Source organism: Mugil cephalus, chromosome 3, assembly GCF_022458985.1.
Source record: "Mugil cephalus isolate CIBA_MC_2020 chromosome 3, CIBA_Mcephalus_1.1, whole genome shotgun sequence".
NCBI lineage: Eukaryota > Metazoa > Chordata > Actinopteri > Mugiliformes > Mugilidae > Mugil > Mugil cephalus.
In genome coordinates, this window is record NC_061772.1 from 6,172,138 (window position 1) to 6,187,500 (window position 15,363).

The following is a 15,363-nucleotide window of genomic DNA, read 5'->3' on the forward strand; positions in this document are numbered from 1 at the left end:
AGACCTACTGAGAAGCCCACGTTAGACCAGCAGAGCCACTAACTATAGTTTTCCATGGTGCAGTTAAATTGGAACCCAAGATTAATGTTCAGACTGCCTAAAACATTTAAGTTTAAATATTTACAGAGGTCTCCTTTTACTGATTACTTGAAATTGCAACTACTCAGTTTCAACTTAAATTGAACTGGATCCTAATTTAGTTGAATCGGTTGCTCCACAATCTGTTAAAACAGCAAAAAAAAAAAAAAAAAAAAAAAAAAAAACATTATGAAAAAGTAAAAACCAAATCCAAAGGATTCTAAGGAATTAGATGAAAACCAAACGACATCAAAGCTGCAATTAAAAAAGACTGGAAATGGTTTTCTGAATTTAGAGCAGAAATCGTTTGCATAAATTTCTATTGTGCAAATAGTGTACTCGTTTGACAAGAATGCTAATCTAAATTTAAAAGCAAAGGATCTTAGAGTAGGATCCGAGTAGTTAAAAGCTGCAACATCCTGATATGCATTTGCCTTGGTAAAACATGGTAAGAAAGAAAGCTTAAGAGTAAGAATTAAGTCTGCAACAATAGCTATTTCAGTCAGGAATGCATTCTCTGATTGCACCTTTCATTACTAACTATAGATATATATATGTATTTTAATTTTTAAAACACTACTTTAAAATCGTTTTCTCCAAAGATCTAATTAGTTGTTTAGTAAACTGTCTAATGGTACTCTCCAAGCTGTTGTTTATCTTAACAGATAACCTTCATAATAATCTAATGTAAATTAGACAAAAACCAGCAGCTCAGAGAAAACTCTCAGTTTCTCCACTAGAGGGAGACTAAGGACCAAGAAAAATTCACGGTGTCACGAGGAAAAAAACCCTTTCTCTTTTGGCAATATGTAAGAGAAAGCATGATTCCTATGTACTGCTCACAGCTACAACCCATACGTGGTCACGTTTATCTTTAAGTGTTTACTTTACGTCAGGTCGTCACGCACACGACACACCCCTGAAGAAACCCCATTCGTTTATCAGAGTTTTGTCCTTTATCGCTTTCCCTAGTCACTCACCGAAAAAGTTTTTGCTTTAACACCAAGCTGCTGACTTGTAAATAATCTCTTGCACAAGGTAAGATACATTTGATAAATATTCCTACAGCACTTTTCAAATTGTACACTTATTACAGTGGTGTGCGCATCGTTTTCGTTGTTTTTGCTTGTTCGTACCTTCATAAGAGGAACCGTTTGTTCAACATGACGTCTCGTTGCCTTGACAACGTCTTCCATGGGGAATGCAACAGTTACTCTTCAAGCTTTTTCTGCACTCATTTAAGTTTTAATTGGAGAAGAGTTGATTTAGATGATGTCTTGTATCCTTACAAGATTCTCGGCGGCAGGAACAGTCAACACCTCTCTCTACAATGGCTGCTTTTTGATTATCTTAGGCTTTGTGTAGACGTTAATTAGCTATCTAACATTATTTACTAGCTATCTTGTGTGATTAATTGGCTAATTTAGCGTGCGGTTGTTGCTTGCTTATTCAAAGGCAGAAACAGTAAAAAAAAAAAAAAATGTTATCACTGAGAAAGTTGGATAATGAATGATTAATAACTGACAATGTGGACATATGCGTATGTTTATGTACCAACTTCTCTCTATATTGTCACTGAAATAAATGTCTCCTTGTTTTTGCAAAGGCCTACATTTTTTTGAATGCCTGCCCTCCTTGCTTCCCAAGGCTGAGCCCAGCAAGGGCAGAGATTAGCCTTAACCAGGATTAAACCAATGAGGAAATTTGAATTTGTTGGCCCTTATCTCCTAGCAACATGTGGAGTGCCCTGAGCAAAAGGCAGAATTTGATCTTTTGCTTCCTTTTGGCAAAGCATGTTTTCTTGCCAATAGACACTTATCAAACATGACCATTGAAGACAGGAAGAAATCTTGTAGGGGGCATTGAAATGATTTGTTTACAGAAATAGTAAATGCATTTCTTGTTGTCGCAGTTTAGGAATAGTATCTTAAAGTAGCGCTTTTTGTCGGTCCTGTTTGTCCACCAGTGGTCAGGTGCAGTATATTTTTACAGTTCTTTATTAAGTCTATTCTTCGCTTTAATGACTTAACGTTGATATACTCTTGGTATATTACATTTAGGCCACAAGCTCTGATAATCTCACAGTGTAATATTAGGATTCACTCCATAGCTTGGTGAAGTAGATGGGATATTCACATTCTAAACATGCAATTTCTTGCCTCATCAGGTAATGTAATTCCACACTTCATTAGGACTCTGAAGTTTATCATTTGTCATCAAAGCCAAGCTGTCAATAAATGATTAAGTTACACATGAGTAAAATGTAATATTGGGGCTCAAGCAAAACGGATAGCAGTGTACATTTTAATTGCAGTTAGTAAGATTTTGTTTTTGTATGATTTTCAAACTAGAGGCAATGTTAAAGAGCTTAAGCCTAATTTATTCTACTATTTATGCAATTAAAGAAAGCAAACTTTTAAAGGCCCTAAACAATAATTAAAATGCATTATATTGAGATAGTTTGGTTGAGATTAAAATGTGGTAACTCTTTGTGACATTATTTTTTGCAGTATTTCTCTCTCGGGTAAAGTCCTCTAATGCTTGGTACTGTATGTTGCAGTTGTTCCACAGGGCAAAACCACTTAGTTGTGACATTAGGGCAGCACATATGGGTTATTTCCGTCATAGATTGATCTGTCACTTATTTTTACATTCAATACATGATTAATGAATTTATATTTTAAATATAGTAATATCTTTATATATTTAAGACGTGGTCTGTACTAGAGTCATAATAGCACTGAGGGAATGAGAACGAGTAAATATACATTACCATGAACTAATGAAAGACAAGCAGGAGGTACAGTTACAAAAGATCGGAGTCCATGCTTGTATGTCCCCGCTCCCTTTGTGCTAAAGTGACATTGATTTTGTGCACACACACACACGCACCATTTGTAGTCATTAGGTACAATGGACATTTATTTTCCCTGTAGTGTAAATAGGCAGAAATTTCTGTCTGACAGAATGATGGAAAGGTGAGGCAAGTATGGACTTGACCTATGATGAACTGACGGCTCTAATTACTTCCTGCTGAAACTGGAGATGAGGCAAACCCAGTGTAAAAGGGTTAGGGTGGTTACTGATGTTTGCTTATCTTTCAGTCTGTCTGTGTGCGAACAAAGATGTTTTGATATTGCTGAACGTGTTGTTAATTAGTGTTGTCTACTGCAGTTTTGACATTATTTGACCTGGTCAATAATTATTCATTCATCCTTTGACTAATATATTTGTACAAAAACTCAATATGGACTGCTTCACTGACTTGGACCTCCAACATTTTGAGATATGTTTACTGATAATTTACCTGTACCTGGACAGGAAATGTAATGGAAAACGTTTTAGGTGCACAGGTGGCATAGGTGCACAATTATTGCAGGCAGTCCAGGAGTCTATTCCTGCAACAAAGACAAGTGGCCATGTTTTACAAACCACTAAGTGATCACCTTTTGTCTCCTTTGGCTCTTGAGGGAGCAACTCCTCTAAGGATTGGTGGGATTTGAAAGAAATAGCGGAATCATTTTGGTTGCTCTTGTTGAATTTCCATACTGGTGCTGACAAAGAACTTGTAGCTTTCACCAGTTGCAGTGCTAGAACAGTACTTGTAAAGTAAGTCATCTGTTTTGTGTTTTGCCTTGTAGTTTGACCTGTATTTTTAGAAACACAGGTCTCAAGATTGCTTCACTCCAAGCTTAAAGCAATTAGAGATCTGTGACCTTTTTAAGGACAGATTTCTCACCCCGACCTGACCTTGATATCCTATTTCCTTTGCATCCGAGATCTGGGGCCAAGAACCAGGCACCTCTGCCCAGGAGACATCTGAGGTGTGCGAGAATCTTCGCCAGTCACCTCAAATGTTCAGTGATACACTCATCACATGCCTCTGTCTCCCACAAATGAGGTGTGATTGAGGTGATTGGAATTTCCAGTGGCTGTCACAATCGTTTTGATTGGGAAATAGACGGGAGATAATGGGAGAGACAGGCCTGTTATGAGAGCCCTGTCAAGGCTAAAATAATGCATCAGAGTGAAGAGGTTAAAGACACCGCTTCCTTGTTAATAATTAATTGCTGTGCGTGTGGTGGATCCACTTCATCGCTCCCAGTCATCACTTGATAATTGCTTTACATTTAATTTGGCTTTAGAGACTGTTTTTCAAGCTGAGTAAATTGTGCTTAAAGTGAATACGGGCTCAGACAGAGACAGCAGTTTGGTCATAAACCAGAAATAAAAGTGACAAGTTAGAAAAATAAAATTTCTGTGATTCTGTGCACTGCTTGCAGACTAGACGTCTGGAAATTTTGCACGAACTCGGTCACTGAAAACAATGCTTGTATTTGAGAATATATTCTTTTGTCAGAATACGATGTACTTTTCAGTTTTACACTTTATCACTGCGAATGTAGTGCCTTTAGGTTTTGTACTCTTGGTGGTCAGGATTGTCTGGGCTCCACTGATTAGAATTTTTCTTTGTTGTTTGTTGCTTTTTTGTGTGTGTGATTTTAGTAATGAATGAAAAGAAATGGTGTTAATCTTTATGGGAGTAGATATTAGGAAATCACATTCCACAACATCTACTATAGTAAAAAAACATAAAAATGTCAAAGATTTTTCCGTTAAAATAACTCTTAATATAATCAGTTTAGAATTACTCTTGTCATGGAAGTGACTGTTATCACATGGCTTGACCAATTTCAGAGAGATAATTTCTCCACTCTCCTTCTGTCTGTAGATGACACAATGATAGTGGACTAGACATGGAGCTGACTGTTAAACGCCTGGTGAATGATGCAGACCTCAGGGTATGGAGAACTTCTGTACATGATTCCCCTACAGTCCTGATAGTTCTGTGGGGTCTTCACTTAAGTTACACATAGTTACTCTATGTGCACCAGAATACAATCAATCTCTGCTGCAGTTTAGCACCTCTTCATTGGGAATTGGACTACTCCCTTTGCCAAATCCAAAGCAGCCAGTGCTCAGTCTTGCATGCACACAGATAATAATCAAGTTAATTAGACCTGAGATTGAACGAACTGCAGCAGCAACTTAATCATTTGTAACTTGATTAAAATACTGTATTCTGCAGCACCAGTGGCCAGAACACATGGGAGTTTATTTGGAGTATTAAAGTAATCATGTATATTCATATATTTGGTTAAGAAATCAAATATTTTCAAAAATAAAAATGAAGTGACCCTAAAGTCTAAACTCAAGCACATGGGACATCTTATATTTTATCTAAATGACAGTTATCAGGTGAAGATTACAGATTTGGTTATATTCTCTTTTCTATCCCCCAAAGGACATTTATGAATTTGGAAAGAAATTGGGTCAAGGTAGTTTTGGAGTTGTTTATGAAGCCACTCACATTAAGACACAGACAAAATGGGCTATCAAGGAGGTTTGCAGACCACCGGTGAGTATATTTGGCACCCTTTTGGGAACACTGTAGTTTTATGTGATACAGATAGGAGAGAGCTATATCTGCAGAGAAACCAATGCTGTTGTGATTTCTTTCACATCAGGCAGGAAGCTCAAAAGTTCAAATGCTGGAGCATGAAATAAACATTCTCAAACAAGTGAATCACAAACACATCATACGTCTTGAAGCGATCTACGACACGGCTATGGTAAGATTTCTTCTTTAAGACATTTCAGTTGAAGTCGGCATAATTCAATGTGTATGTGTAATTCATGTTACATGTCATAAGTGTCTCTGCATAAATAATGCAGACAAGTAAATAAATTGACTATATGGTAAGATGCATTTCTCTCCTTGTTCCTAGACGATTTTTTTGGTTACTGAACGGTGCAAAGGCGGTGAACTGCAGCAGCTGTTGCAGCAAAAAAAGTACTTTACAGAGAATGAGGCAAAGAATGTAATCTGTAGCTTAGCCGATGCTGTTGCCTACCTTCATAAAAAAGGTAATGTAATTTTACAGATCAACGTTCAGATCAACAGATCTACCCTAATTACACTCATGTTGTGTAACATGCAGCAGTGGATTTTGTTTTAATCTAAAGTTAATTTGTGTCAGGGTCATATTGCCATTGTTATATTCAAATTGTGTTTCCTTTATTGGCTTGAGATGCCTTTATCACTTTCATTATAGAAACATGGGTTAGTCTGATAAGTTTAGTTTGATAAACTGGAAGTAATAAACACCTAGGACAAAAACACAATATAAATTAAATCTATTTCATCTGCAAATGCTGTATGATCGTCGGTTAAAGATCATTGGGGGCACTGTGTGACAATGAGGGATCATTACATTGGGCTAATGACAAATTTACAACAAGCTTGGGAGCTGTACTGGTTAGCAGGTGTTTTCACATTTAAAGTCCTTCTGTGCTGGTCTTCCTGGCTTTACAGAGACTAATAATACTAATGAGAATGTGTCAGCATTGAATTAGGTTTCCAGAACCCTAATCACAATGACTAATCACCGAAAGGCCCTCGGTTGAAATCTGTTCAGTTTTTTATTTTATTTTTTCAAATAAATCATATTTTTGCTGCCCTTAGTCAGACCCAGCCACTTTGAGCTTTAATGCTAATGCCTTCTGGTAAAATCTGGCATGTACATGCAACACAAATTGTATTATCTCTGATTAAGTTATCTAAATGATGACTAAAAGACTAAATTTGCCAAAAGCAATCTCAAATGGATCAAGGAAAAAGAATATTTTCGGGTGTTTGTTTTGTGTACACCAGTTGGTCTAACTTACCTTTCACACACCACCACTGTACACTGTTGCACTGTATAATTGGTTGCTTCAAATAGTACAGTGAAAAAGACTGCCCAGGGCAAATTGTATTTTTCCTCCTGCCTTCCCTCTCCTCACCCAGTTTTGTTAACGAGGCCCTTCAGTCTAGCCTGTTGAAGCAACGTAAATAGATCATTGTGTTATTATGTACCAAAGATAGTTTATTCTGCTGGCTGACCTTAGCAAATCATGTTACACTTAACTCTTATCAGAGGCTTTTTTTTCTTCTCAGAAGATAAACTGTGCCTACTTGCTCCAGCTTCCTCCACAGTCCTAAGACATGCATACAAGATGTTACAGATAATGAATGAACATCCAAACATATTCAAACCCTTTTTGTCTCTAAACATTCTCTTCACGTCCTACAGATATAGTGCACCGGGACTTGAAACTTGAGAACATTCTTGTGAAAAATTGTCCCAAAGAGAATGATGACAAGATCGATATCAAGGTAAAATGGTGACACAAACTCTAAAACTTTCCATCACTGCTTCTTATACATTCTTCTTTGCTTGTCTGAGTACGATCCTCGGATGGGCACTGTTTCCTCACCCACTGTCTCCTATATAGTTAGTAAATGCTTTAAACACTACCTAATTATGATAGACTCCTGTGGTCTTCCTTTATATTTCACCTTTACAAATAGAGACTTAACTGTGTCTTAAAACAAATTACTAGCTGAGCACAGCATGGTGTATGCATTGACGACGAGCCAGCCAGAGCAGGTAGCTGGTGTGTGAACTTAAACATGCCTAACGTCCCTAACTGTCTCTGTTTTTCTCTCTTTGTCTTGCACATACACCGATCAGGCATAACATTAGGACGACCTTCCTAATGTTGTGTAGCTCTCCCTTGTGCCTCCAAAACACTTGTGGCTCATTAGAGAATGGACATGGGCCCTCTGGGGGCGTCCTGTGATCAGTTTTGGTGTGTGTGTCTGTATCAGGCTGCATCCTGCTGGGGATGGCTGCTGCCATCAAGGAGGGTCATGTCAGTGCCATGGGGTGGGGGTGTGTGTTGTCTGGTCTAGGTGGATGGTACATGTCTACATGAATGTCAGGTCCAAAAGTTTCCCCGCAGAACATTGAATTGTCATAAGATGGTCAATGTTAGTTACCTCATAAATTTACCTGCTAACTACAGATGTATCAGTGGCCAAACTCTAACTTTATCCTTACAGTATCAGACTTAATATATGATTTAATATGTTAAGTCATGTCCCATTTTAAAGTGCTATTCTCCGCCTAGGTGACAGACTTTGGATTATCGGTGATGAGAGGTGGTGTAGGGATGGAACATATGATGACGGAGGCCTGTGGGACTCTTACCTATATGGGTATGACACTATAAGTTTGAATATGTAGTGTAGCAGCATTATTATTATATTATAGTCTATATTAGTATTTTACAGTGGTTTTGATTGCATAAATAATGACTATAATTTTTAACATATCAGTAATGTTTTATAAAGACAAATTATTATGTGCTTAATATATCTTAGTAGTATCTTAGTATATATTATAGTACAGATTGCCTGATATAGTCATCAGTTTGGTCCATTAGCACCTGCTATAATTGTCCAGTCATGCATTGGGCCTTATGCCTACACATTCCTTTTGATCCTTTCTTTCCTTCTCACCATATTTAGTTAGGTTCATCCATGCCGGGACACACACATTTTCCATTCTTTTAACAGTTCACCAAAACACAGTGAAGCTGCTCTCGAGTCAAATGTTCATTTACAGATGTGCCCTTGTGAAAAGAAGGAGACTGCATATTGTGAATACTGTATTCATATTAAATGTATTCTGTGGAGTTTTTGAGTAATAGTGGTTCAGTTGTTCCAATTTAGCTCAGTTTATTTCAATAGCTTAGTAACGGTACAAATTCGTGTCACTTTACAATTGTGCTTATGGTGTATGTTCTGACATGTTCTCAGCAGGACCACTGGTGGTCAAACTAGTTTTAACCGGTAATATTATTGCCCAATATGTCAGTATCTCAAAGAACACCATACACCTGTGCATGTATGTCATTTTCAGCACCTGAAATGATGAGCGGCCGTGGTTATAGTCATTGGTGCGATGAGTGGAGCATAGGAGTCATTATGTATATGCTGTAAGTAGACACGCATATACTATTCTTATACACACACTATACTGTATTTAAACACTGCTGTAAATACAAATGCTTGAGCTGTGCATCCCTTTAGGCTTTGTGGGGAGCCTCCATTTGTGTCCAAAACAAAGTCAGGTCTTCTTGAAGAGATTATGAAGGAAAGTGTCCTATTTACCCAAACTATCTGGAACCAAGTCAGTAATTCAGGTGACAACTAATCTACATTCTTTTTCACAGTGCAAATATTGGATATATACAGTTTAACTTGGCAGTTCAGACTGTTTGTAATCAACTGGCTTGAGTCTGTTTCAATAGCAAAACATATACTGCGTAGCCTTCTGAAGGTGGACCCTGCCTACAGAATATCTGCTAGTCAGCTACTGGAAGTACCCTGGATTACAGTAAGGCACTAATTTCTTCCAGCTGCATTCATAAGCTTTACAAATTGAGTCATATGAGGAGCTCTTATGTGGTGCTTTGTCCAACAGGGCAACACTAATGAGTCTGCTGTACTGTCCAATGTGCTGGATATGATGCGTGACCACCGGGAAAACAGAGAGAGTAATGATGAAGATGAATTAAATTCTTCCCAGTCATGATTTGATCAATTTAATAAACAGTATAACGCAAGGGGTAATATATGACAAGGTGTTTTTACATATTGCAACAACAGAGGTAAAGAAAAATGTGTTTGTAGTCTATGTTCAACCTTTAGTTAGTTTAATTTCAGCAGTGAGAGCTAACTGGTAGCATGAAGCATTTATATAGTTGCTATGTATAATATACATATATGATACAGTATAATATAATTTGTAGTACTCCATGTTAGTTTTCTGGATAAATAATACAAAATAGTAATTCAGAAACAACATCTCTCACCGGGAATGACAATTGGAAATGGCAGTTGGAGGCAATATAATAGTAAAGACATTAGTAACATGCACATTAATTGACATTTAATTATCATGAAGTGGAAATTCCTGCAGGACAGAGAATCAGACAGAAACAGACAGTGATAAACCAAACCCATGATGTGAAGTTACTTAATGTAGATTTTATTTAAATTGTCCACGATAGGAACGCAGTCTCTGGAGGTTTTGTCTCTCCCATCTTCTGAGGACAACCTGGAACCCTTGCTGGTCCCCCAAGAAGTTTCAACAGAAAGAACAAACAGCAGCTGCAGGAACCACGCTGAGCTTAGCCAAGAGCTGAGAAACAGAAACTCCCATACAAGCGCCACATGCATGAAACAGGTACTGCATGTCTATCAAGCTCAGCTTCATCACATTTTAACTTAACATGCTGCATACATGCTTTTATTTTAATTGTATTTTGGACTGTAGTGTGTATGACTCTGACAGTCTCTTAACTAAATCCACAATTGCAGTTGCTGTTTTTACAAAATGTAAAAATTGGTAATCGTATAAATAGTGTAAAGATTGTGTATGAGAACAAGTTTTTACACTGCATTTTGCAGTTATTAATATCCAAACATTTCAGGATCCCTAATGCAGAGTTCTTAAAGATTTAGTGTAAACTATATACACATATGTGTGTGTGTGTGTGTGTGTCTTACAACAGAATGCTGTAAGACACCAGCAGGACACTGAATTATCACAAGATGGCCAATGTGATTTACTTCTGCTTTCACTGATTTAAATGTTATGGCTGATCGGTGTACAAACTTCTAATGATGTACCTTTGGGATTTAAAATAATTATTATGTTACCACTCTACTTTCATATTATCTTACATTAATAATCACCACTAGATGGTGCCAGATTTAACTCTTCCAGAAGATGTTAATAAAGGTGTAGCCATGCAGCTGTTTTTAACATGAATGTCATAGTTAATTCTGTTATGTAAGATGAATATGAATCTTACCCCTGCAGTCTCATGCTGGTGTAAAAGCCTCTACACAGACAAGTGGCAAGCAGCACAAGCCTCAGGACAAGAAGGACACAAGTACAGGAAAGAAACTGGCCCCCATCCAAAGTAAGGATGATAGCCAAAGACTTGCTACCTCTGGTAAAAAAGGTGTGATACCTGCAAACCACCATCTAGTTCAAAGACCAACGCCCGTCCATAATAAAACTAAAACACGAGACATTTCTCGTGGGAAAACATGAAAGAGAAAAACTGAAGTAGAGATGGCCGTGGTGGGTATACACTTATTGTAATTTTTTTTTTCATTAATTATTTTATTCAGCTTTGTTATTTTACCAGTGACGTGAATGTAACTAATTTAAATGTTGCTACTTTATGGTGATAGCTGGAGACAGAGCAGTGACAGAAGTGTCAAAATAAATGGGCCTCATGTGCAAGTGTGAAAATAGTACAAGAGGCCCAAAGCCAGCGCTGGTTAGGGTTCAGCCTTTTGCCAAAAAAAGGGCCTTAGTCTGAGGCAAGACAAATGCTTGTTGTTTCACAGCCAACTATATGAGAATACCATCAGCAGCTTATACACACACTCAGTGAAAAGCAGAGACTGAATGAGTATGTCGAATGTTACTGATGTTTCTATCTCACAGCCACGACCTAGTTAGTCAAGTAAAGACAGCGACATGGGAGAATTCAACGTAGCACGACTCATTCCTTAATGAATCTGTTATTTAGTCATGAGCTTCCTGCTTGCAGCATATGTTGATATTATTAAGGTCATTTCCTCGTTTATATATACTCTGTTCTGCATTTTACAATTTATACAATTTTAGGGTATTTGCTACGATACACACAGACATGGCAATAGAAAGATTTTAAATGTGCCATATATAAAACATATAAAAGTTTTTATTGTTTTATAATCACAAATCTCAGAGAACATACCCGAGAAGATTAAAAGGGAAATAACTGGATGTAATTCCTCAGGACCACACTGAGCAATAGGGATTTTCTTTTTCCTGTTCTGACCTCTCAATTCCAAAATGTCCTATATGCAGTGACTGCACCCACTCAGTGTCAAAACAGAAAAACTGTCACACAGGCTGGTTACGCTCCATCTGAATGCAGAGGATTGGGACTGAGGGCAGCCACGGGTCTAATCTCGTTTGGAGGCCATTGAAAGCAGTAGGAGCTACTTTGAGGGCACTGCCATTCAAGCACAGGTTTTTCTGCTGTAGAGAGAATAATCCCCAGCATAGATACAACATTAAAGTATCCAAGCATAACACACAGAGGGTGAATTTCAAATCCACCCATTTGCATCTTGAAGTGAATGAGTGCCAACAATGGGGCCCTGTGTTGATGTACAGGCTCTGTTTTAGTGTGTGTTTGTAAGTGTAGTCTGCCTTTGTTTCCTTTAGAGTGGAAGTTTAGCAAATTCCTTGAAGACACATATACTGGAATGAACTCTGGTGATGTTAAACGTAGCGAACAGATAGGCAAAACTGTTTTCACCATATTTTTAATATTCATCATAAGAAGGTGATGAGAATGAAGAAATGATGTGTGGTTAATTGCTGACTGAAGCTGCTTGCCAAAAAAAAAAAAATACGCTACTGCAACATTATTACAACAATGAATTATTTACTCTGGTTTACTCATGCTGCTATAAACAGGCGATGGAGCCACAGTAAGTTGCTGAATTAATTTCCTGGAATTAATCTGACAGGAGGTGTTGTCTCTAAAGCTACCTATTTTTGTTGCATGAAGATGTGTAATTAGAATTGATTGCTTGAGCCACTGCCTGTTAATGTGTGATGTCAATGGATTGTGTCTCTAAATAATATGCTGTATGCTTCTTGATGGTCCACTCTGACATACTTCTTTGTGGGTGCTGTCTTGTGATTTTGCTGGTCGATACACCTGAAAAATAAAAAAACAAACAAAAAAAAAAAATCCTGATTTGATGGATAACCCCTTTTTTCTTTTTGAAGAGCTAAGATTTCAGCATAAGAGCTATACTTTCTATACAAAAAGAGCAGCAAAACGTGACCAATGGCAAGTTATAGAGGTGCTTGTATATGCCTTGAAATTAAACAAATTTAAGGAGACTGATCTACACCAACAAAATATTTTTAAAAAAAGAAGCAGTGTATATTTAGAGAATGTCCGTCTGTGTTGTTGCGAGTGAACAGGAAAGTCCTGTTTTACTTTTACTCCTTTTTCCAAATCGACAGAGAACAGAGTGGGGACAGAATGAGAGGCTGTATGCTGGATAGTTTAGGGGCGTGAATTTGGGACAAAGCATGGAGGCAAAGGAAATTAGAAAATTCGTCGGGATGGAACGAGGGATGCGCCCACTGCCCCCCCACAACCCTCCCCCTGTTCCTCCAGCAGTGCCTCTGACAGATGGAAGTGAGGGTGGGTGGGTTGACGGGCTGAAGGGATTAAAACTCTGCAGCCCTATTTTGTAGCCCGAAGAGAGTGTCGCTCCCGGAAAGGTGGGGTGCGAAGAGGCACTTGTGGTGAGAGTCGCGGGGCGTGTGAAGTGGGTGCACGCTGGCTAATGTCAAAAGAGGCAAGGATGCTTCCCCTCCCTTGGGCCCCCCCTCTGTTCCATCCACCTTTATCCTCTGAGGAGCGTGGAGGGAGTTGAGCAGGGAAGGGGGTGGATGGTGCTGGTGGTGGGGTGCTTCTCAATAACCTTAATAGAGATCCCTTTAATTAATCAGCTCATCTGCAGAGGCCCGATACCTGCAGCTGACCCCCTCCCCGCTACCCTCCATCCTCACACCGCTGCTGTGACATTGTGGTAATGAGGTAACACGGCTACAATGTCATGGAAATGTTGCAGAGACGTTATCTGTGGGAGCTCATCACACATGCTGATGTTCCTGATCCCCTTCAGTGTTTGCGGAGATGCGTGTGTGTTCCATCACAGTGCTACCCCCCCCCCCCCCCCCCCCCCCGCTCGCAAAATAACAGATACATATGGCCAAATGGTGGGAGGAAACCTTGATGCCTCTATTACTGCAGAAGAAGAGGGAGGGGTTGGGTCTGCGTCAAGTAAACATTAGAAACAGATGGCAATTTGAAAGCAAGCCTCATCAATCTTTGTTGACACTACCCCCCTTTTTTTTTTTTTTTTTTTTTAAGTACTCTTATTTGGGATATTTGCAGTTATAATACATACTGTAAGCTAATTTGAATATCAAATTAATTACCAAACACACAGGAGTAAATACCTCTTTTATAAGTCCTTGTTAAAAGTGAAAAGTTCTTGACTACGGTTGGATGGTGTGTTAATTTACAGTGATATCTAATCCCAAGTTACTTCACATAAAAGGCATTACTATACATATTTTAATGGGGAGGTGGTTGTTTTCCAAGCAATTTTCTGCTAGAGTACATTTTTAATTTATTCATATTTAATTTATTGGTCTCTGCATACCAGCTCAGTAAAACTAATCAACACCATGTATGGCCCTCTTAAAGCCACATCTCTCTTCGGCAGGCAGACAGCCAGCCTCTGCATTAGGATAAGCTCTCCTCTGTTGTGCACACAGCTGGGTGAAATGCCCCGCATTCAGTCAAGCAGGAGGATGCCACCTCCAAGGAGACTCTTCAGTCCCCACAAACAACCTTTTAATCAGAGGGAAAAAGGATGGAAAATGAAAAATGTGGCCAGCCTTGAATGATCCAAAACACTGCAATTTCTGTGGGTAGTGACCATCGTCACTGCTGTCACAATACAGTCCGCTGGGGACAATGCCTTTCCCCCCCTCCCCTCTGTCTGAAACTTCTTACCCTCAAACTCATCTGCCCTTGAATTGGTTTTATGGAGCTTTGGCAGTCATTTAGCACAGTATGACTGGAGTTCTTATCACCTGGCTCCACTATACACTCCAAATATCCATCGACCCATTGACACACCTTGAGGAGGGATCTACACAACCTTACACATGGAAATGATTTCAATTAATTACCATTCCCCTTTGACAAGGCAGGCAGGAGGGGGGGGGGGGGGGGGGGGGGGGGGGGGGGGACAAGGAGTCCAGACAACAGGAGCATTTCTCTGGTGTAATGTGCACCATGTGTAATGAGCAGCGGAAAGGTCATTTGACACATTTCTGCCAGAATGAATTCATTTATTTCAAGCACTTAATTCTGCAGTCACCTCATTGGTGCACAGCTTGGCCGTGCACTGAGAGGGTGCATTACCACAAGTGGAGGCTTAGATTCCTCCCAGCAGCTAGTAGTGACCACAGGTCTGCGAGGATGCCTGAGGAGAGATAGACAAGGAGTGTGGGAGATCCAATCACCTCTTCTATCATAGGAAAATCACCTCCGTCACCTTCAGCATAATTGGAACATTCATTACAGTTCAGTAAAAAATGCAGTTCGCCATTAGATAAGCAATTTAAAAGTAGGCTTCAGGAGAATGAGAGACTCGAGGGGTCACGATACGGGGTCACAGTCAAGTAAATAATGGGAATTGGTCCCGTGAGGCTTGGAAAA

The 15,363-nt window shown here is 39.0% G+C and overlaps 1 protein-coding gene across 2 annotated transcripts; it reads left to right on the top strand.

Moving 5' to 3' along the window:
* Window positions 1-987: 987 nt before the first annotated feature.
* Window positions 988-11,154, top strand: stk33 (serine/threonine kinase 33). Of its 2 annotated transcripts, none has more exons than XM_047580907.1 (13): window positions 988-1,116; window positions 4,811-4,880; window positions 5,384-5,497; window positions 5,607-5,711; window positions 5,868-6,006; window positions 7,215-7,297; window positions 8,095-8,182; window positions 8,889-8,964; window positions 9,059-9,171; window positions 9,280-9,365; window positions 9,453-9,525; window positions 10,042-10,217; window positions 10,857-11,154. In XM_047580907.1, the coding sequence occupies exons 2-13, from the start codon at window positions 4,836-4,838 to the stop codon at window positions 11,091-11,093; spliced, it is 1,335 nt and encodes a 444-aa protein (XP_047436863.1). In that variant the 5' UTR covers window positions 988-1,116; window positions 4,811-4,835; the 3' UTR covers window positions 11,094-11,154. The 2 variants fall into 2 exon arrangements, with proteins under 2 accessions (XP_047436863.1, XP_047436865.1); XM_047580909.1 differs by lacking the exon at window positions 988-1,116 and adding an exon at window positions 3,868-3,990.
* Window positions 11,155-15,363: the final 4,209 nt, after the last annotated feature.